General features: G+C 39.6%; 1 protein-coding gene across 2 annotated transcripts in view; it reads right to left on the bottom strand.

The window, feature by feature from the left end:
• The window catches only part of TYK2 (tyrosine kinase 2), a 38,194-nt gene extending 17,393 nt beyond the window's left edge, over positions 1 to 20,801 (bottom strand). Inside the window, exons 1-9 of one of the 2 annotated variants that reach the window (XM_072399616.1) lie at positions 20,697 to 20,801; positions 15,128 to 15,415; positions 12,320 to 12,499; positions 11,089 to 11,212; positions 6,132 to 6,282; positions 4,995 to 5,158; positions 2,778 to 3,150; positions 2,251 to 2,448; positions 1,179 to 1,336 (exon numbers count right to left, since the gene is read on the bottom strand). In XM_072399616.1, the coding sequence (XP_072255717.1) occupies positions 1,179 to 1,336; positions 2,251 to 2,448; positions 2,778 to 3,150; positions 4,995 to 5,158; positions 6,132 to 6,282; positions 11,089 to 11,212; positions 12,320 to 12,497 (1,346 nt within the window). In that variant the 5' untranslated portion in view covers positions 12,498 to 12,499; positions 15,128 to 15,415; positions 20,697 to 20,801. The remainder of the gene's footprint in view (positions 1 to 1,178; positions 1,337 to 2,250; positions 2,449 to 2,777; positions 3,151 to 4,994; positions 5,159 to 6,131; positions 6,283 to 11,088; positions 11,213 to 12,319; positions 12,500 to 15,127; positions 15,416 to 20,696) is intronic. The other variant, XM_072399617.1, reaches the window with a different exon arrangement.
• Positions 20,802 to 23,093: the final 2,292 nt, after the last annotated feature.

Here is a 23,093-nt window from a genome sequence, read left to right as displayed (position 1 = left end):
TCTTAAAGTTGATGTGCTGGAGGCAGCAAAAATAGGCATGTGTAGTCATTAAATGACTCTGACAAAAGACAAATTGTGACGGCTAGACGTCCAAGTCGGGGTATTCCAAGACAGCAGGTCATGGGGGATTTCCAGTAAGTAATGGTGAGTACTCACCAAATGTAGTCCAAAGAAAAACAGCAGGTGAACTAGGGGATAGGGCTACTGGTGCCAAAGGCTGCCATGATGTGAGTAGAAGTAGAGGTAAAGGCTAGTAGAGAATAGCTACTGAAGAACGAATTGCTCAGAAATGTAATACTGGCACACACAGTTCAGCACAGGTTGCTGCCTATAGTGCTGCATACCTTCTCACCCCTCAGATCGCCCATGCTGACCCCTGCCTACCACTGAAAGCACCTACACTGGGTTTTGGAGAACATGTTATTGGCAGGGTGTGGGGGTGGCAGCACTGTGGTTTTGAAAAAGTTAGACCAGCAGAGGAAATATGGTTTTAAGTCTGTTGCTTAGTTCTTGTTTCCAGGTATCACAGGACACCTTTAGAGATCATGTGGAGTTCATGCCTTGAAGAGTTGTTCTGGTGGCAAAAGAGGGGCCTACACAATATTGAGCAGTAGTTTAAATATCTTAGCATTGTTTATGTGGTATTTTTACTCCATTGCAATATTGATAATGCATCTAATTAGTTAATCTTATATTTTATCAAATGTATTTACCAGATTTAATTTTTTTTTATTTGTAAAAGTCAGTTTACAAAAAATGGCTGCAGTAACAATGGGCTTTTGTGAAGTATATATAGTAGTATAAAAGAAAATAGTGCTACAATAAAATTTATGAATGTTAAATGTAATTCAAATGTGTAAAAAATATTTTGGACCAATAGATAATTTACTTTTGTCAGCTGATCAAATATTGAGACCAAAAAACGAACATGTGAAAAATAACAGATGCAAAAATTATCCTAAATTGAACTTCTTCAGTGTTCTCCCCAGCTCCTTTTAGCCAGGCACACCACCCAGCACTTTTCAGTGACCACCAGTTGTTTTTGGGTGGTTACTGAAGAGTTGGGTCAATACAGGGGCTGCCACGCGCCTACAATTTCTTCCCACCCAGCTTAAAAAATGGGTTGAACGCTGTCCTTCATATATTCATGAAGACGATATCAGATACTGTGTACATACTGAAGAGGTCCATGAATCCCATTCACCACGCTCATCACCACACGAGGAGGTGCCACTTCGTGACACAGGTAATGGTTGGAGTCTGTGGTTAGTCGGAAGTATCCATCCACTAGAGACACAAAAGACAGGGCCTCTTCATAGGAAGGAAGAACAATTTCCTGCAAAAAAGGTAATCATAATAAGAGGTTTTTCATACAGAGTGGAAGAGAATGACACAAAAAGCAGAAAAAAGAATGAAGATGCTTGAAAGCAGCCTTGGGAAGCCTTAAGAAGCCACAGCTAAGGTTAAGGAAGAAATCTTTAGGCAAGCCTTGTCAGGGAGTAAAAAATTACACAGCAAGGGAATGGTCAGGAGAGCAACAAAGATCAAAAAGACAAAGAGCAAAGATGAGGTTTGGACAGCCACAACAAAGAGCAAAGGAAAGGTCAGGTATAGCCAAGAAACAGAAGGAGAGGTTGGGAGAGCTGTGGCAAAGTATTTGGGAGCCACAGGAGAGGGAAGAGATTAGGAAAGCCATGGCAGACAGCAAAGGAGAGGTCTGGGTTGAGGAGGGATGAAATAAAATGTAAGGAAAGTCACAGCAGAGACACCAAGACAGTCACAGTAAAAAAAAACAGAGAAAGCAGTCTGGAAATCACCAGCAAAGGAAAAGTCTAAAGAATCGTAGAGAGCAAGAGAGAAAGCAGGAAATCAAATGTAAGGTTTGTAATGGTCATGGACGACAATGGAGAGAAAGGAAGAGAGCCATGGCAGTGAGCAAGAAAAAAAAGCAAGGAAAAATTCCTAGAGACATTGGGCCTGACTTACTAAAGCTCTCCAAAACTGGAGAGGATACACTTTTATCAGTGAAGCCAGATGATCCAAAAAATGATTAAATCTAATCAAGGATTTAAAACATTTGCTAACAAATAGCTTTAAGAAATCCATTCCAGGTTTGCTGGATCACCCAGGTATACCGATGAAAGTGTATTCTATTCAGCCTTGGAGAGCTTTAATAAATCAGGCCAATTTGTGAGATTACATACAACATATCATCATGTAAATGAACAGTGGTCTGTAATTAGCTCTCACCAGGCACCGGTTGTCCTGACAGTTAATGCTGACTCGACTTTGGCTGACGACAATGTGAGTGATGTCCTGGAAGTCACAGAACTGATCCCATTTGGGCTCACTTGGTTCTGTCCTGGTCACTGGCTTACCAGCCTTATGTCCTTTCCCACGAGTCTTTTTGGTGAAGTAGTTTTTCTGACTGCTATTATCTATGAGTTCCTAAATCACAAGAAATGGATATATTAGGATTTCAGTGTGTCATGTCAATCAAGTCACTGTACTAGAAAGCATCTTTTGTAGAAGGCCACAAGCATGGCCACTTTTAAATTGATCTCTGTAATAATGAGGCTTGTATTTCAAAGACAAAATACTGTTCTCAAAACAATTTCAGCCAAGTACAATAAGAGTAAAAATAGCATTTTATTGCCTGAAAGTAAATTATGTGTGCTGCAAATCACATTCTACCCTTCTGGAATCTGGGAATGAAATGCTATGGCTGTCACCAATAACCTCATTAAGTTTTTAGTGTTTAGGCTACACCGACTCACCTCTTTCATGACCCGCCATTTGATGCCTTCCATGCCGCTCACCATAACCTGATGTGTAGCAGTTTGTTCCTTGTTCATACATTCTGTGTGGTCCATATAACCACCGTTGATATAAAAGGGAAGTTTCTCTCCATCTGTAAGAAGCTCTAATGACAGAGTCCTGAAAATCTCACAACCAAACTTAGGTGCCAGGTTTTCCAGCGTGGACAGGTACTTGTACATGACGTCCTCCTCGCTCAGCTTGCCGGCGCTCACCGTGTGCAGGTGGAAGTGACGTACAAACTTCTTAAACACCTTCCTCATCCGGTACTTGGTAAGGTAATTGTTTTGCTGGATCTGTTGGCAAAATGATTTTGGAATACACTCCTTGAAACTGCAGGAAGAAGAAGAAAATTTCAACAGGGTGCCATATAAACAAACATATTCCATTTATCTTTAACCACATTTTTCAATATCAGTCACTGCTAGCCAGCATCTGTACCATGCCCAACCCATGGTCAAAGATCTTGCCAGAACACAGCATGCAGTTATTTTTCTGGTTATTCGGGTTGGTCGCTAACAAATTAATTACCAGGAACTGGATTTGATTATATGGGAAACTGACATAATAAAAACCAAGTACACAAAGTGAGTAAATAAAGACAATGACTTGCATAAACTGCACGGAAACTTCCTTTTAGAGAACAACTGCAAAAACCCTTGCTGGTCTAATGTAAGTGCCTAATAAATGTGGGGAGGACTTGTAAAGTGGTACACAGGGCAACCTGTTTAAGGAACCTGCAGTGGCTGCACTCCAAGCCCACACACTCCAAGTCTATGTTGGATGTGATCACTGGGCAGTTTAAGGTCGTCATTATTAGTACATTTCTCACTGGGAACAAGCAAGGAAATATTTGCCTTAAACTAAAACAGCTGCTGGAGCAACAAAATAAACCTGGACTCTTGCTTGTAACTATGCCTTGTGCTAGATGTCATTTATCTCTATCCTTCTTCATGGAGCATATAAATATTGTGCCCAGTCACTGGGAAATTTTCCAAAGTGTCATAACAGAGGCCTGCAAATTTGTAACGCTGTAACTCAGCCTTTTTAACATGGGGGAACCCCTTGAAAGAACTTTCAGGACTTCAGGGAACCCCTGCTTTAATTACCACAGCTCACAGTATATTAGTATTGTGATCAGTGGGAAGAATGTCATTGTTACAGACTAAAAGATCATTGGTGTCACCTAAACTGACTTAAGAAGCACAAATTACTCATTGCTCAAGGAACCCCTAGAACCCTCTTGGGGAACCCTGGTTGAGAAACACTGCTCTAACTTTAGGATTATTTTAAAAAGGTTCTTGAAGTTTGGGATCCCAAACACAATAAGTTAATTCACCTGCCATGCTGCCATAGGACAAGTGCCAACAAGATTTAGCCTTGCATGGACAGTCAAATGCAATTTGCTTTCAGAATTCAGCATGCATTTAAGATCAGTTTAGGACACTTTTGAGACCACACTGATCATTAACAGGTACAAATGACCTGAAGATGACAAACTTCTGATCCAATTTCAACCTGCTACAAGAAGATTCCTACCGATATGTTTGAGAAAGGAGGAAGTTTAGATGTAAACAAAATTAAAATGGCACAAGTCCATGTTAAACCCCTTTACACAAAGCTACAAAAGTTGCGACAAGCCAGAATAAGAAATGTAAAAAGTGAAAGGGGGTGGGCGGAAAGTGCAGGGTTGAGCACCTTACTAGGTTATGGCATTGGAAGGATTGTACATATTTTACTCTGCAACAGTTCACCTAGAATAAGATGAATTAGGTTAATAAATCTGCACACAAAATAAGTACCCCAAAAGCCCTTTTCTCTTTGACAGGTATATTCAAAAAGGTCAGTGTTGTTCATCCACAGTAACATGTTACTAAGCTTCTATAATGGCGTTACAAAGACCAGCTGACAAATGCATAGTGGATTCTTCTTTTTAAGGAAATTTAAAACCAATCAAAAATAATACAATCTCTATTAGATCTGCCAATATCTCTGCAACATTCCTTTCCAAGAATAAAAGTGAAAGGTGTCTAAAATATGAGCAAATGTAAACACTTTGCCTGTAATTCCAGGTTCATTTATAGGTCTACTTAGAGATAAAGCTAGAGTGCAGCTGAGTATTTGGATACCATGATGAAATTTGGACGCAGTGTGTTCTTTTAACAAATTATAATTACCTGATCTGCCTAGCTACTTCTTCCAGAGACACTTTCTTCTTTATGGCAATGTGAGACAGGTGCAGAACAGCCATTCCCAGGCTCTCATTTTTAAACTTATGGACATCTTGTTCTGAGTGAAAATCCTTTAGTGATACAATGTCATTCACAAAGTCGAACTTACCCTGTCAAAACAAAAATGTATTGTTAAAAATACGATAAAATCAAAAAGCAAACAGAGACTACCACAGTGTGGGTATTTAGGCGATTACTCTTACCCTGACACAGACATACTTGTGAGTCCCCTGATAATGGTATGGAAATATTGGCTTTGGAAAATGCTATAGGACAAGACTAGAGACAACTCCTGATTCTTCCTCTACAACCTACCTTGGTTCTTCACGTCATATTTTTGGACCTGGAGGCTCAGAACTTAGCATTGTGTTCTAAAAGGCAGGGGTTATATCCAGGTACAAACAACAATACAGGATATTTAGGAAGGCTCCAATGAGAAGCTGGTAAATTAGGAGACAAATTGTAACGTCCTTTACACAGGATAGTTTAATAGAAATTTTTATATATATATTGGGATAAGCCACCACATCCAAGAAGAAGGGTCTGTCTGCTCTAATAACATGATCAGATCTAGCAATACAATAAGAAACATTCACCAGCATCTCAGATTTTAATTTAAGCTCTACGTACACTTCTGAGACTGGCGATGAGCCAATAGCAAGATCAAGGAAATGAGAATTCTTGGAAGACTCATCTAAAACTTTTGCAACAACTGCAAAAGAGCAAAATGTAAATGATTTGCTAGTTTCCAAGAAAAAGTATGATTAGCTGCTGATTGAAAGGTTACTTATTATAGCTTTCTACATTAAAATCTCTTGTGCAGTAATTATACAGACCATTAGTTTAGATTAAATATCTTAAACTATTCAAGTATAACCAAGTTGTTTGCTATGGGCAAAACACATTCTGACACAGTTCTGGGCTACGTGTGATGCTTACTGTTCTCAGAGCTTACTGTCACATATCCTTGCAAACAGACTCCAATTGTGTTCTTAGGAGTCATTTAATATTTCAAAAGTTGGGTTTGTTGAGCAAACACCTAAGACATACACACCCGTCTTGTCTGCTGCTGGACAAAGTTACCTGTTCAAACAAATACTCAAATGATGCCAAGTCCAGGATGGCTCCAGTCTGCTCAGCCCGATTCTTGTCTTCGCTGTCGCTAACTTTAGGCACATTGCGACAGACTGTAGACTCCTTCTCATTCATGCCATGCCAGTTTCGGAAATAGTACCTAGAAGAGATATACAACATGAGCTACAGAGTTGGAGAAGGAAAAGTAGGGAAGGCTCATAAAAGAGGTATATGTAGAAATAATATATGTGGTTATGGCAAAGGTCTAAATGCAGTTAGATGAGAGGTAAGGCATTATATGTGTTTCTCAGCCTTTTTAACATGGGGAATCTTTGAAATTTTCAACCTCTGCTATTAATACTATATCCACAGCTCACAGTATATTAGCATGGTGGTCAGAAAGAAGAATGCCTTTGAGAAGAATGGCTATTGGGAAGAATGTTACCCTTACAGATAACCAAAAAGATCATTGGTGTCACAAACTGACCTCAGAGGCAAAACGGCTCATTGATCAAGGAACCCCTGGAGGAACCCTGGTTGATAAAGAAAAACTGATATAGAGTAATATAAGGTGATAGGTTTAAAAATAAAAGGAAAAATTATAAAAGAAAATAAATTTAGAAGACAGAGAAAGATTCCCTTCCGCATTAAACCACAGGTCAATGTCAAAGTGCTCTTTCAGCTCAGTAATGGAAATTTTAGAAGCAAGACCATCATTGCATATAAAGGAAAACTCAATTAAACGAATGCAGATTGTCACCCTGTGCATGTTAGCATTAACCCTGAAGTAAGATGGCATAGAAAGGAGTTGGGATGAATTTTCACATGGAAATTTATAGATCTGAGATGTCCCCAAGTAACCAATTACCTAGGAAGAAGAGATTTATTGAATCTCTCAATGTAACTTAGCCAATGTTACTAAATGGTACATGTACTCCAACATACCTGGGGTTTGCAGGATAAGAAACCGGTTCACTTTAAAGTCTCCAGGAAGAAGATACTTTAACGGTCAGCCTTGTGTAAACTCCAGCTGGAAGTCTAACTAGAGATTATACAAGGCTTCATTTACTTTCCCAAGGGAGTATAAACTGAGGGAGGCAGGGGAATTAACCCACCTAGCGGTATTCCCGAGTTTGACTCAGGGTGGATTTTCTAGGCAAAAAATCAGTCACATTTGGGGTACCTTTTAACTTAAAAAAAAACACTTGCCTTGTTCTGTTGGTGTCCCCCAGCGTCCTGCTTGTCCCCGCAGGTCCTGGGGACATGTCCTCCTCCTCCGATCTCCAGCTGCACAATGCAGCAAATATTTCCGGGGTTTCGAATAATTTTGTATTTAATACAAAATAGCTGTATTGAGTCCAATACAAAGAAATATATATATATATATATATATATATATATATATATATATATATATATAAATAATTATAATATATATGCTACTGTACACTTACCTTAGATGTTTAAATATATTATATATATATATTTTTTAACAGATTTTTGTGTTTTGTTATTTAAAGTTTATTTGTAAATTTAATAAATATTGGTGAGTTATGCCTAAGAATTATAGCCTACAATGAAAAATAAATTAGAAAGCTGGGAGAATAAAGTGACCCTGTTACCTAACCTTGCATAGCCAAAGCAAAAGAAAATGAATACTAAAAACTTAGGCTGCATATACTGACTTCTACACCTGAAACCTGGCTGCCATGCCATTTCAGTGGTCTCCATACTCGCCTGCCTTTGTTTCTAAATGCTGGCCTCTGCGATAGAGGAATGATGGAGTACGACAGACAAAAAAAGTGATCAGATGTGAAGATTCTATAGGCAGTAGTTGTTCTGCAAATAGCAAAGATCCCAGAAAAAAAGGCAGCAGGACAGGCAAATATAAAATAGTTACAGAGTAATGCCCCGTACACACGTCAGATTTTTATCGCCCGATAATTGGCATCGGCCAGATATTGGGCGAAAATCTGCCGTGTGTACAGACGGTGTCGTCCATCGTCCGAACGACCGTCCTGGCGGATCCATGGACGACGTACGATTCTAATGCAAGGGAAGGGGGAGAGCGCGCAGCAGGGTGCCGCTCCGTCGTTCTCCCCCTGATCGTGAAAGATCCTTTCCAACGACAAAAATTGCACGTGTGTACGCAGCTTAAGTCAGGTTGAAAAGAGACATAAGTCCATCAAGTTCAATCCCTAGAGAAATAAATATATCCCAGATATAAAACATAATAGACAAAGTTGATCCAGAGGAAGGCAAAAAACCCCGGTACAATTTGCTCCAACAGGGGAAAAAAATTATTTTCTGATTCCATGAGGCAATCGGATGTTCCCTGGATCAACAGTCACTGGTATTTTTACTTTAAAGCTTTAAAAAGAATTCCATGTCCTGTTCTGAAGTTGTCACTTCCAAATAATATTGATAGGAAGGAAAATCAGATATGAGCAAAAAAATGGTGAAAGGTCCAAAAGGACAAAATATATCAAGAGAGATTGTGGGAATATGTACAGGTGAAAGGAAGGAAAACGGAAACCCTTAAATATCCTAGGCATTTGAATAAAGTTGAGGAGAAAAGCACTTTCAGTATGAAACTAAGATCAGGAATTTGAGAATATGACCTTAAATTAACAGGAAAAAAGTTAAAAATTAACTGAAGAATTATTTTATTGAAAAAGCAGATGATGCCTTGAACAGAATACATAGTGGGCTTGATTTATTAAAGCTCCCAAAGGCAGGAGAGGATACACTTTCATCAGTGAAGCTGGGTGATCCAGCAAACATGGAATAGATCTAGTCCAGGATTGAAAACATTTGCTAAAAAAATAGCAAATTACTTCTAGGGAATCCATTCCAGGTTTGCTGGATCATCCAGCTTCACTGATGAAAGTGTATTCTCTCCTGCCTTTGAGAGCTTTAATAAATCAGGCCCAGTGAGTAGGTCAACAGTAAAGCTATATACACACACGCTAGATGATTGTTACATGAGATGAATGGTTGTGCTCGTCTCTGACAAAATCTAGAGTGTGTACAGAGGTTCCTTATTTCTGTTCATTAATTGGCCCTGGCAGATTGATGAGAAACTGATCTAGAACAACCTTGATGCTTTCCTATGGAGTAGCTAAGTGCCACTCGCTCATCCTCCCTCCTTCTCTCTCTACTGAACAGGACAACGCTGTGTGTACAGTGCTTATTCATCTGTCACTAGAATTGATCACAAATAATAATTTCCAGCGACAGCGATCTGACATCTGTACAGGAGGTTTGTGAATTTAACTATGCCTGGAACAAAGGAAAGATCTATACTCGGGGCAGACTAAAATAAACACTTGTTTTTCTTTGCCATCAGTCTTCTCATATATGTATTAGATTATATGAATATATATATATATATATATATATATATATACATACACACACACACACACATACATACACCGTTCCTACTCATTTTCCAGACATGGAAAATTGGGCAGGCTGGAAAATATCTCTATGCAACAAGGAGTGCATGTGATGGCCATAAATGCTCATTAGTGTTCTCTAGGGAAGACATAGGCAGATGTCCTTTTATCCAGACATTACAGATATTACATTAGGCAGCAGAAGCTACCCTTGGGGAGGTGGGGGGGTTGTTATCTAAAGTAACAGGAATAATAGATTAGCCTGTGGGAGGGATATACAAGCCCAACTAAATCCAAAATTCAGCAAGGGAAATTTTAAAAGCATATTGATTTTATACCAGATAAGTATCACCTTTACAGATTCAAAAGCTCTATTGTGTAGCTGTGCTTGTCACCTATCGGCACAGCCAGGAGCTCTCATGTGTTTTGATTTCCTGTTCATGGATTGAGGTCTTACAGTTGCTCACCATATACTTCCTGTGGCTACAAGTCCAGCCTGTAGACACATAGTTTTTTTTTGTATTGTAATATAATAATGGGAAATTAAGTTTAGCATCTATTATTTTTCTGACTTTGGGTGGCTTATGGTCACATCCTAGGACCCTCTATCTAACTGTATTCAGAGATGAGAGGAAATAAGTTCAATGCAGTGTGAAAGCTCATTTAGCCTATGAATTAAACATTTTGTCCATTACTTCTATACAGGGTTTGTATTCTCTTATCAGCATGACTGTTGTTAGAATTTGCCTTGTTAAGTTTGGGGTTTAGTCACTCATTAAACAGTCAATCTAATCTCCCTTGAGACTGAAATTGTTAATTCAATTTCAAGTCAAATTTAATTTTCAAAGTCATTTCAAATTGAAGCTGCATTAAAAAAAATTCAGGGGATCTTGTAATAAATGTCCTGTTTTAAAGACTTCCAGTTATAGTGTGATAAATGTGTCCCAATTATACCTTTAGTCTGTCACCCCATACTATGCACCCCTGATGAACACTACAAGTGGCCGTGCCATCACACAAGGCCTGGGATGATCCATTGTTGTCACAATCAAGAAGTTAGTTCAGAGCAAGAAAATGTAATGTACACTAAAAGAAGCTGCAGGAAATCACCGGAGCTGATATGGAGAAAAATGTGAATGAAGTATTAATAGGGAATACAAAATCAATAGCAATTGTTTTGATAAACAGCACTTTGGCAACCTACATGTTGCCCAGTTGGGTGATCCGGCGGGTCCGTCATAGTGCCACCATCCTCTTCTTCTTCTCTCTTGGGATGATGATCCTCGGCTATGTAGATTGCTAGAACAGGATGACCTAACTTCTGCGCATGTGTATGGGAGCTCATTAAGTTCCAGCAGCCACAGGGGACGCCGAGATACCCAGCACATTCCCGACAGCAATCAGGCAGGTAAGTATGTTTTATTTCAGGTGGGACATTACCAGTCTTTTTCTGAAATAAAGACCTACCTGATCGCTGATTTTTAAAGTGGAACTTTAGGAAGGGGGAAGTTTTCAATAAACAACAGAAACTAAAACTGTTTCATTCTTTGAAATGTTCTACTGACCTCATCCTAAAATGGAGAAGAAGTTTCATTTCTTTGGTAATCTTAAACTGATGATTGGGGGGGTACCAGTGTTTTGATTGGACATCATAGAGCGCAAATAAAGTGTAACAGAGAGGAGTGATTCCTGCAAAATAAAAAGCAACATAATACAAAGATTTGGTCAAAGAAACACTAGTATGAGAAGAACATAACTCAAACATACAGAAAAAATTGACATGACCACCCAAACATTTATAAAGGAGAATGCAGCAGTGTCCCATGAATCCTTGTATTGTGTATCATGGATGGGGGTGTATGCATTTGTAGTTTCAGCTTTTTATGGTACATTGGGGTGGCTACAAATGAAGACATTCTAAACAAAGCATGATTTGCAGCCACTGGCATTAAGGATATCCAGATAAGGTTATTTATATATATTATTAGGACTAATTGGATATTTAAAGAACAGGAAGAAATGTATCATTAAGACATAAAACAAATATGTTTTTCTGATATTGACTATAAATGATACATTTTGGTTATTGTATGTATCTAAAAGGACCGACATCTATTTTTTTTTTTTTTGTTTTTGTTTTTTTTTAATGGGGAACAGACAGCTGTGGTTGTAACATATTTGGATTTTGCTAGACCACTTTACACAATTCCCTACAGACAGCCTAAAATAAAATCCACATTCTGTAAATGTACAGAAAAGTGGCCTTAGAATGGTATTAAGGCAGCAGTGATCAATGATTCATCCTTGGAATGGTCTATGGTTGTCAGTAGTGCACCCTGGGGATCAGTTTAGTGACCATTGCATTTAACTGAAAATCGTAACATAATGCAGTTTACGGATAAATTGGCAGCATTATATATTATAATTACATTTCTTTTTAGTTTTTTTTCTTTTTCATCTGGTATATTATAAATACATTTCTTTTTAGTTTTTTTTTTCCTTTTCATCTGGTCATCCTGACAGTAACACACTTTCTGTTCTGCAGTGACAACATTTGAGAAGCAGCAGAGTTCCTCCTTTCTGTCGGGGTCACCCCATGGTGGAAAAAACAGATGCCATGGCACATAGCCTCTCATGTCAGTGTCACCCCATGGTGGGAGGATCAGCCATCATGTCACGTACCTCTTCCAATCTGTGCCACCCCATAGGGTCAGGAACAGACCCCAAGTCACAAAGCCCACTCCATTGTACTAGATGGAGTATGGCAAACCTCAACCCCTCTCGTCAGCCACTTACCCAGCCTCTGTGCGATGTGTATACAGATCTCCTCTGCTGTGGTCACCGTCTGGGTAAAGCTGACATAGTGCTCCTTCCCATTGCTCCAGTACAGGTAGATTCTGAGCCCAGCTCCTGTGAACGTGCAGCCCTCCATGTCTGAATCGCTGTGCTTTACTGCACACTGACACAGAGCCATCACTACAAGTAGACAGCAGAGAAAATCATTACAAAGCAGTGAAAAACAATGAAAACACATGCATTTAAATAATTAACTTCCTTGCAAAAGTAATTTATAGAAGAAAGATTAAAATGCCTAATGCTAGATGTCCTGTCAGTGGCCACATGGTCCATGAGAACCAGGCCTGTCCTCAGTCCTCCTCCACCCATTGGAGATACATGGCTTCTGTATTGTGACACAACTTTTCAGTAACTACCCATAAACAGCCGGGTGGTTACTGCAAAATGCTGGGTGGTGCACCCAGCTAAAAGGGTCTAGAGAGAACACTGTACCTGTAACATTTAATAAAGTAAGGAATAAATTGTGACCTATACACATAATGACCTATGACTTTTAACCTGCTTCAAGAAGCAAAATACACATTATTTGATTTCTACCAATCATTATGTAACAGGGACCTTGGGTGTTGAAACCTTCCTATCATTGCATAATATGGAGCTGAAGTATGAAGACAGAGGACATTGTGTATTTATTATGACTCCAGTCAGACTGCAATGGCTTTTTCTCCAAAAGAAGTTTAGAAAATGAAAGCAAACACATAACTAACGGCTCCTTGTTTGTGTCTAAAGCTCCATTCTAAGGCTCAATTAACGTTGCTTAAAACCTTTAGTTATCCACACTTGTATAATATTTTCTCCTGAAATGAAACTCTAGAATCAGTATGAAGCCTTAAAAGTTACAAACATGGGCCATCTATTAGCCAAGAAAAGTTTATTTTAGAACCAATCTGCTGATAATTAGAACCTGTTGGTGCACAGTCCAACCATCCCACCCAATAATTTTGCTTGTGTGTATAGGGATGTAAGTCTAGATGGTCCAGATGTGGCCCATAACCAAGTGCACCTGTCACATCAGCAATATGGAAATTCACTATTGCAAATACATGTTCTAGTTCCATGACTATCATTCTTTTTTTTCACTTTGTCATTGATCAAGAACAAGGCTGTGCATACCAGGTGGTAATATACACAGGCTGGTTCAGTAAAATTACCTGCAAACTAGTGAAGCAAGAATAACTTATGGCAGCCCTGGTGCAATGGAAGCCTCTGTATTCATACAATGACAGGTAAATTGTAGTTCATTTTTGGGCTCAATTATATGATAGGAAACTGGAACATGAGATAGGAAACTGAACACTGCCAATGGAAGTAGATGTCACTTCTCCCAAGGTGTCTTTAGGCACCTAAGGGTAAAGTGCGCTTAGGAGATTTAGTATTTCTTTAAAGTCCCACTCCCCACCACCACTTCAACCCAAGGGCCAAAACATCCATTGACTTTGGGAGGAAGTAGACAACTTGACCCTCCATTCCATCTCTCTATCTTGAGTTTAGCTTCCGAGAAAGGGAAAAAAAATAAGAACAAGCTGAATTGTTGGAAGTTCCATGTCTATCATATTTCCTTGCCTTCCTACAAAGCAATTTATTGACATGAAGCCAAGCATACAGTCAGTGAAGTTAGGACACTTGACCTCTTCTTGCTCAGTGACCTACTAAGTAGGGAAGTAAGGACAGAGATGATGGCATTGAGGTTCCACCATCGAAAACAGGCAGCAGCATCTCTAAAATTTCTATTCAGACAGGTCCACTTTAATACAATAGTATGATGTAAAGCACAAGCATGTCACCATGTCCAAGAAAAAACCCCTTATGCTCTATTTGAAGATCAGCCGGCCACGTAGGATATTGTTTATGGGACATTTAATCTTAGCAGTAAAACACATTTTTAGTGAGGGTGACCACTACTTTTACCCATATTGATCAGGAGCTCTGCCCCCATGACGCAGTATAAGGTTATTCATGAGCTGCAATGCCAATATGAGGACACAGAAACCATACGAGGTACCTTCCTGGGCATAAACTTCCACTGCAGGTACTAAAACAAAGACATTTTTTCATGCTTTGACTGAATTAGAGAAGGGTTAACAATGATGTTAGATTATCACTGCCGTCTCATTATAATCACTTATTTAGAAAGTGAAAGTGAGGGAGAACCTAAAATCCTCTACTGGGACAACGGTCAATGAAGACAACTGGTTCCCACGAGAACTGCAATATGCAGATTCCCCCATATTTTGGTGATCTGCATTCACTTCCTGTTGTGTTTCTAGGAGGAACATTTTAATTGAATATATAAAGCGATATCAAAAGAACTGCATCTACAATATAGAACTTTGGAATAGTTCTTCTTTAAGAGCCAGGGTGACAACAGCATTGAAACAACAGGCCTGATTTATTAAAGTTCTCAAAGACTGGAGAGGATACACTTTCATCAGTGAAGCTGGGTTATCCAACAAACCTGGAATAGATCTGGTCCAGGATTCAAAACATTTTCTAGCAAATAGCAAATTCATTCCAGGTTTGCTTGATCACACAGCTTCACTGATGAAAGCGTATCCTCTCCAGCCTTGGAAATCTTTAATAAACCAAGCAAAATGTGTGAAGCGCCTGCATGAGAGCCACCAGAAAATCAATAAATAATGGTGGAGAAGGTTGGTGTGAGAAAGTCAGAGATGGGGCAAGCACCCAACAGACAGCAACAACATGCTACACATGAAAACATAAAAAAGAACTGATGAGATGAAATCATACCAGGACGGGTCAGCGGATGACAGCGATGAACAGGAAGGATCGGCTAGAAGATAACAGGATACGGTTAGCCCTGTTATCTTTTCACGTGTTACGTTCATGCAGCGACACCCTCGGCCCCCAGCCTCGCTCTTACACTACGGAGCAGGAGCGGTGATCGGGCAGTTTCCAGCCTTTGTTTTCCACCTCCCAGCCAGCTTTCTTTCTCGGTCTGTGTCACTCGAATCTAACCACATCCCTTTGCTGCTTCTCAGAGATCTCCCGTCTTTACACAAGAAACGACCTTCATAGCTAGGAACAAAAAAAACACATACAATTGTGGCTTTTTTCATCGGTGCCAGAGGGCAGAAGGAAGTAAGTTGCAGCATACTGGAGATACAACCTGTCATACAGCAAACAAAAGGTTTGGTGTGCCAAAAATAAGTCAAAATAGCTGAACCTGAGCAAAGAAAAAAAGATTTGGCTCATCAGGTCTATGTTGACATGCTGCGTAAAATGTAACAACTTCAGACAAGTGTGTCTATGATAAAAAAAATACATTATTAAACTACATAACCTTTTACTTGTGAGGAACCATTCAAAAACAATTCAGGTCGTGGGGAAGCCCTGCTAAAACCAATTTATTGGGGGTCAGTGGGGAAAAATACATTGGTGGCCAGTGAAGAGACTCCCCCTTACAGTGGTGCTAAACTACCATCTTTATAGACACCTAAAAATATCATTATATAGGTATATACAGTAACTGGGAGGTCATCAGCCACAGTCCAAGGAACCCCTAGCAAGTTCTGTAGGAACCCTGGTTGGGAAAGGCTGCACTAGGAGCATGCACAATAACACACTTAGGCTGAAAGTAGGGGAATATCCACTAATTAATGAACTGAGGTGTCTCCAGGGTGGCATGGTGGCTCAGAGGTTAGCGCTGGGTTCCAGGTTCAAAACTCGGCAAGGAAAACTGCCAAGATGATCGCCTCCATATTGCAGAACAAGGCAGGTGTATGGTAAATCAAGTTAATCTGCAGGAGACACAATACTGGCGACAAGTTCTTTGCCCTCTGCCTGCCTTTTCTTGGGCACAGCTCCCAGAGTTAACTTGCTTTTTCACTAATAATAGAAGAGGAACCACATTCTCTATATAGAAAACACAGCTGGTTAGTGGTTAGAATAGCAGAATCTTGCAAAAGGTTGTAAGTAAACAATCACTGAAAATAGAGTTTGTAGCAATTTAAAGCAAATAGCATATTGAGAATATATATATATCTAGGAAAACTACATTAACTCGAGTATAAACCTAGGGCACAAAACAGGGCCCTCATTGCCAACAATCATAACAGTAATCAATAAAAATGTCATTTTCATTTATATAAAAAATACAACCATGTTGTGTTTAAAACATTTAGGCTCAGCCCATGTATATATTTTACCCCTCTTTTATTCGATTAAAGTTTTTTGTACATTTTAGTTGATTATGATGGTTCACATGCTCTTAAATGATCTTTTGTGCATGGTTGTTGGCCACCAGCAGATGTGTAACAAACTCTAAAAATGGAAGGACACAGCAACACCTATTGGTATGATTGGAGTATAAATCAATATTCTTTTTCTAAAGGCCTTTTTGCATCTTGGTTTATACTTGAGTATATATAATATATATTTGTGCCTTTGTGTCCGTATACACAGTTCTGCATGGGCTGCTTTAGATGTCAGCTTAATATGATATATTACATATTTATATAATGCAATATTCTATCCAGCCAGAAGGTTGCAAGTACCTTCACCCAATAGTTGCTGGCTTTCCACCTATACAGCCTCTTGTTCAAAGAAGTCCACCAGTCATTACATCAATTACCAAACCATTAATAGATGACACAGGGGCTGTTATTTTTAGAGTCCAGGATGGCTCAAATGTGGCCCCAAAAAACACCAAAGGGATGCACATAACATTTAGTATGCATACTTTAGCAGAAAATCATAGACCATAGACATGCCACAGTTTTTGAAGCAGAAGGGAAACCAGTAGAATACAATCAAAGAATATTGGGACTAATAAGGGATCCCTTTACTGGGGTCTGCCAAGTGCCAAACAAACAAAAAGAAAGGGCCACATGTGGCCTTCGGGGCCACCACTCTCTCCATACAAGTCAATGTGTGCAGCAAAGAGCAGCTTATCTGCAGGTCAAATGGAGGACAACTGCACATGTAGGTACTCAAATGGATCTCAAGCTGATCTACTTAGCAAGAGTAATGGACCTGCATGCATGGTAAAGTTTACAATCTACTGGACATTACTGCAGGGCAGGGTGATGAATAAAACTTACTGCAGTGCAACAATATGAACAGCATCCCAACAAACCATGCCGGCACAACCCAACGCTACTGTATTTCAAATATCTAAATGTACAGATGTAAAGAAAAAATTGTGTGTGGTATATAAAAACCCCTAAAGCTGTGTGTGAGAACCTAATAAAAATGAGCAAAGCATGAGAGTGGGCAGGAAGCAATCCCATATCTGAAATAATGACATGATATAATCATGTGACTGATTTTTAGATTTGATTTCCAGCCCTTCAGTCTCCTAGCAAAGGACTATTGAAAAATGTTGCTGACTGCTTAAAACACAATCCAGGAGTTATTATGCTGCTGAGATCAGTTTGTAAAGAATTTACTTATTTTATTTTTTTTATTTATGTAATAATAATAATATGCATCACACCCAAATACACCTAACATGATATATCACCGTGTCAGGACAAACATGTCTCCCAAACACAATACTAAATACAAAGACACCATCTATACAAAGTCACTATATGGACAGGCTGCGGGGAGTTAAAGCAGCGGCAAGGAAAGAATGTAATAAATGAGAGTGCAATAAGGTGGGGATGGGTGGGGGAGTCAAAGGTGAAACCTGAAATAAAACCCCTGGGGTAATATGGGGTTGGGGTAAAGAAGCAGACATTGTTATCTTTGCAACTGAATAAAAAAACATTCTTTGAATGCTTTTGTAAGGTATAAACTTGTCATGTATTAGGTCTTGCTGTAATACTCACCTCCTGTCTGTGGCTGTCCACAACAGACTCGTTAAGAGTTTGTCTGTCATTGGGTTTCTGATCTCAAAATATTAGTTGCCTGGCTGTCCTGCTGATTCAAACTTTTTAATTACTGACTTTCATTGAAGAGTTACATGAACAGCAATGATCATAGACAGCCAGGCCAAGAGCATTCTGAGATGGAGATCCGCAATGACAACCTATAGACTTATATGTAATATACTCCCATAGTTGCGGTGGGGAATTTATGGATAAAAGGATATAAATCTGTGTAAATTGATGCAAATTACACCAAGGGACGCTGGTGCAAAACTCAAATCCCACTGCTGGCTTAAATCCCATCCCCATTTATCTACTGACCAAATAAAATGGGAAATGAGCAGGCAAATATAATGTACAAATGTCTCGCGTATGGCCGATACCTCCAGGGGCCCAAACATTTCTAGCACTTTAATTCCACTTTTATTCTGCAACAGGGTTTGGCTGGGGAAGTCCTACGTGGTGTCTATGTAGCACCCAATGTTTTCCATATTAATGAAATATAAAAGTTTTACATATTGGATAGACAAAGGGCTTCAGTGAAGTATTTGGGGTCCTGGAGCCAGCCAATGAAAAGCTGGGATGGATCCTTGGCCACCCAGTCCATGTCTTCATCAGGACAAAGCACCCGTATTCTATTTAAGTAATGAGCTGTTCATTGACTTCCCAACACTGGAGGGGGAAAGAGTTCTGAGAAAGTCAGCTGCTTGTAAGTTGCAAGTTATTTTGCAGAAACAAACTCTTTGCATTCCTGTTTAGCTAATAAGGAGACCACCAAAGGAGGTAAGTAGTTGCCCAGACAGCTTATTGTTTGTTTTGTTTAAATTTTGTATTTTCTAGTCATTGTTGAGCTGCAAAGAGAGACCCCAGGCAGGATCCCGAAGTTCTGCCTTACTGAACTGTTACAATTCCCCACAGCAGATGTACAATGCAGTATGTATGTATTATTGTAATGTATAGCAGGGACCAGATGGGAATGGGTCCTTGCACACACTATAGAAATTGGCAGGCAGCTAGAAGTAAGCCATGTACAGGACAATAAAGGGGCCCCCAGCACTGATCGGGCCCCTGTGTAGTATAGGGGAGCCCTCAGAGGTCAGCAATACAGAGAATAAATATCAATCATATAGGAGGAGACAGAACAAGGCTGTGTAAGTGACAAGACACAGAGCTCCATGTACAGTGCAGGATGTAATAATAATATATAGGGGGGGAGAGGAAAGGATGGTGGGACATGGACGTCACATACTGTAATGATCACATATGTACATACAATACTTATATATAGGAGGATTATCTGATATGGTCTATAACCGCACCCAGCTATATATCACAGGATGAAATGATCACCTATGTAAGTGATCTATAATAAAACAAATAATAAGATGAGTGCAATAATATATCTGTATGCATGGCAGTATGGAATGATGTCCTATACATGTGATATATTGAAGTATATGGGAGATAAATAATAAGACAAATCCAATAATATATCTGTATAAATGGCAGGATGGAATTATCTCCTATACATGTGATATAGTGAAGTATATGGGAGGTAAATAATAAGACAAATCCAATAATACATGTGTGTACATGGCAGGATGGAATGATCTCCTATACATGGGATATATTGAAGTATATGGGAGGTAAATAATAAGACAAATCCAATAATATATCTGTATAAATGGCAGGATGGAATGATCTCCTATACATGTGATATAGTGAAGTATATGGGAGATAAATAATAAGACAAATCCAATAATACATGTGTATACATGGCAGGATGGAATGATCTCCTATACATGAGATATATTGAAGTATATGGGAGGTAAATAGTGAGATGAGGATGGGATACCATAGCTGTGCAGGATATAAGGATCCTATAACAATGATATATGTAGATGTGGATGGAGGTAATTAATATTATGAGGGTAGTCTATGGGGGTTTTTGTTACAATAGGATAATATTATATGGGGTAATTAATATCAAGAGGGTGGTATATGGGGGTAATAATGTAGGAGGGTGGTATATGGGGGGTAATTATTATTATAGGGGAGTGGTATATGGAGGGGGTAATTATTATAGGGTAGTGGTATATGGGTAATAATTATTAATATAGAGGAGTGGTAAATGGCTAGTAATTATTAATATATGGGAGTGGTATATGGGGTGTAAGTAATAATCCAAGAGGGTAATACAGATGTATACACTGCAGGGTGCACATTAAAGTGGATGGGGGGGGGTGTAAATAGGTTAGGATACAATGGCTGGCTGTACCCATCACCTAGGTAACCAGTGCCAGCTCTGGATATCTGGGTGCCGTGGCAGGCAGTACACGGTACCCAGGGGTGCAGATGGTATAATAAAACACGATGTGTTCGGAAGGGAATGACATTCACACATTGGGGGTCATACCATTTCAAGGTGGGAGGGGGCGCACACATCACACCAACACCCCCCTGTATCCCTCTCCCATAGGTCTCACCTGCTCCCGGGTCACATGACCCCGTGCCCCGAAACCCAGAGATCCTTCTCACTGTCAGCTCAGCACAGCAGATGTGACGTCAACGGGGCGGGACGAGACTTGGCGAACTCTCCCACTTCCGCCTTTCCCTGGCATCTGATTGGTAGCGATGCCAGAGTGCAAGCCCCGGCTATTGGCTGGAGAGTGATAGAAGGGTGAGTGGGTGGAAGTGCAGTGTGCTAGCTCACCCTGGTGTGTTTATATAATGTGTGCGTAGAGACATGTGTGTGACTGGATGTGTGTTATTATTTATGTATGTTTGTATGTATGTGGACTACAGAATCACTGGTGGGGGAGGGGTAAATGGACTACAGACCTGTGTGTGTATGGGGGGGGGGTATATGGACTACAGAGCGATGGGGGGGGGTATATGGACTAGAGCTGTGTGAGTATGGGGGGGGGGCAATTTGCCCCACCTATGATTGGTCAGTTAGGTGCAGATGGGGCAGATACTCACCCCCCCTCCCCCACATCATTTGCAGCAACAATCTTCTGACCTCGGTATGAGGCTTAAGCCTGCTCATTTAAGTCTTACAGCATGGACTGTTTTGAAAAAAAATAAAATTCATGGCATGTAGAAGATGACCAATCAGTAACAAGATTTGTAATGCTTTAGTGAATAAAACTCATACAATCCTAATGTTATCTGAGCTCATAGTACTTTGTAAGCTCCTCATTGCATCATACATACAATGAATTATGAATACCTGTTTGTTCTCTTTTCATTCTTTCACAGAGCCCCCTCCTTTTTCCTTTTTTTATATACACATAGCATAAAAAGCAAGCACACAGATGGCATAAATGTGCAAAATATAAAAAGACAAACCATGTGCAATGTTCTCCCCGGCCCCTTTTAGCTTGGCACACCACCCGGCACTATTCAGTAGCCACCCGGCTGTTTTTGGGTGGTTACTGTAGAGTTGGGTGACAATACAGGGGCTGCCACCTGCCTACAGCTTCTTCCCACCCAGTTTAAAATATTTTCTGGGTTGAACACTGATGTGGTGTTGAGCCAAGCCTTAACCAAGATGTGGTCACTGCTCACACTGATCACTTTACCAATTAATTTTCAATAAACCATTATTTGTGAAAAAGTTCTGCAGCAAGAGTTCTGTGAAATCAATAAACTGCTCCTACTATAGAACAATGCCACTGTCTTTAAACCAGGAAGTCATGTTTATTTCTACATTTGGTGAATCTCAGTACGGCCACATCTAGTGGTGACCCTGGCTGGACGGATGGAGAATTGGTGAACACATCCACTCGCAATAAAACAGTAAACTTTTTGGTAATGTTTTTTTTTTTATAGATTATTTTTTGTAGAAAATACCTTTAAATAATCTAGTTTGTATTTATCTGACACTATTTCTGCTCCTCACTTTGGCAGAGGAACATGTTCAGGTTGCAGTGTTCATGACACATAATGGATATTGGACCATCGTCACTATTGTGTAATGTTTCTTCTGGTGAATTGTTCGGCCAAAAAAAACAATATGTAGCAGCTGGCTCTGTTCCACGATTAGTTATTTTTACTCCTATTATAAAAATAATCAGTGATGCGTTTCACTCTCCTTTCTCCTGCTCCACCCTATTGTACTGTTTAACACATTTGTAAACTTTAGCGTTACAGAGAATAAGGGCAGCAGCTCATCAGTATAGGCAGACTGGATCTGCAAGAATAAAAGGGTTTGGTTTGTATTCCTATTCTCTAGTGATCAGTGATTGATACAGAACTATTTCATAACATGGGTATAGCTTCTGTGTCTTGGGCAGTGTCTCATGGGGGAAACCTCAATAACGTTTAGCGAACCCCCATCACTATTTTTTGGTAATTTTTCTCCACTTCCAAATGAAAGCTATAGGTCCATCTAAATAAAAAAAAAAGTTTAAATAAAAGTCCAGGACTTTAGCAGATTTCCAGTTTGTATGGTCCAACTTACATGACCTGGCACAGACAACCATTCAAAAATAAAATCCCCAACTTACAAATGAGGATCTGCACCCAGGTGGAGAGTCCTTAAACATCCACCCTGCCATTTCCTTTTGCTATTGGCAATCACATGTGGACTAACAATTAAATTGCATTATCAAGATTCCCCTCCTCAGCCTCCTCCTAACTTTTCTCAGTCTTTCTCCTATCACCTTTTACCTTCCCTTTTTCCCATAGCAGAATTCGCTGTGCCCCTTTTTGTTGTCCTAGTTCTCCCCCAAACTATGCTCATAGACTGTGAAAAAAAATATATATATATATCAAGACAAAATTCTCTCCTACTAATTATAGTACAATGGTTGATTTTATGATTATACATCCATTTAATTAAAAAATAAAATTGACAAAGGATTGAAGCAAAAGAGGAC

This window comes from Pyxicephalus adspersus, chromosome 2 (genome assembly GCF_032062135.1).
Source record: "Pyxicephalus adspersus chromosome 2, UCB_Pads_2.0, whole genome shotgun sequence".
NCBI classification, from domain to species: Eukaryota; Metazoa; Chordata; class Amphibia; order Anura; family Pyxicephalidae; genus Pyxicephalus; species Pyxicephalus adspersus.
This window is presented reverse-complemented; position numbering and strand designations above follow the sequence as displayed.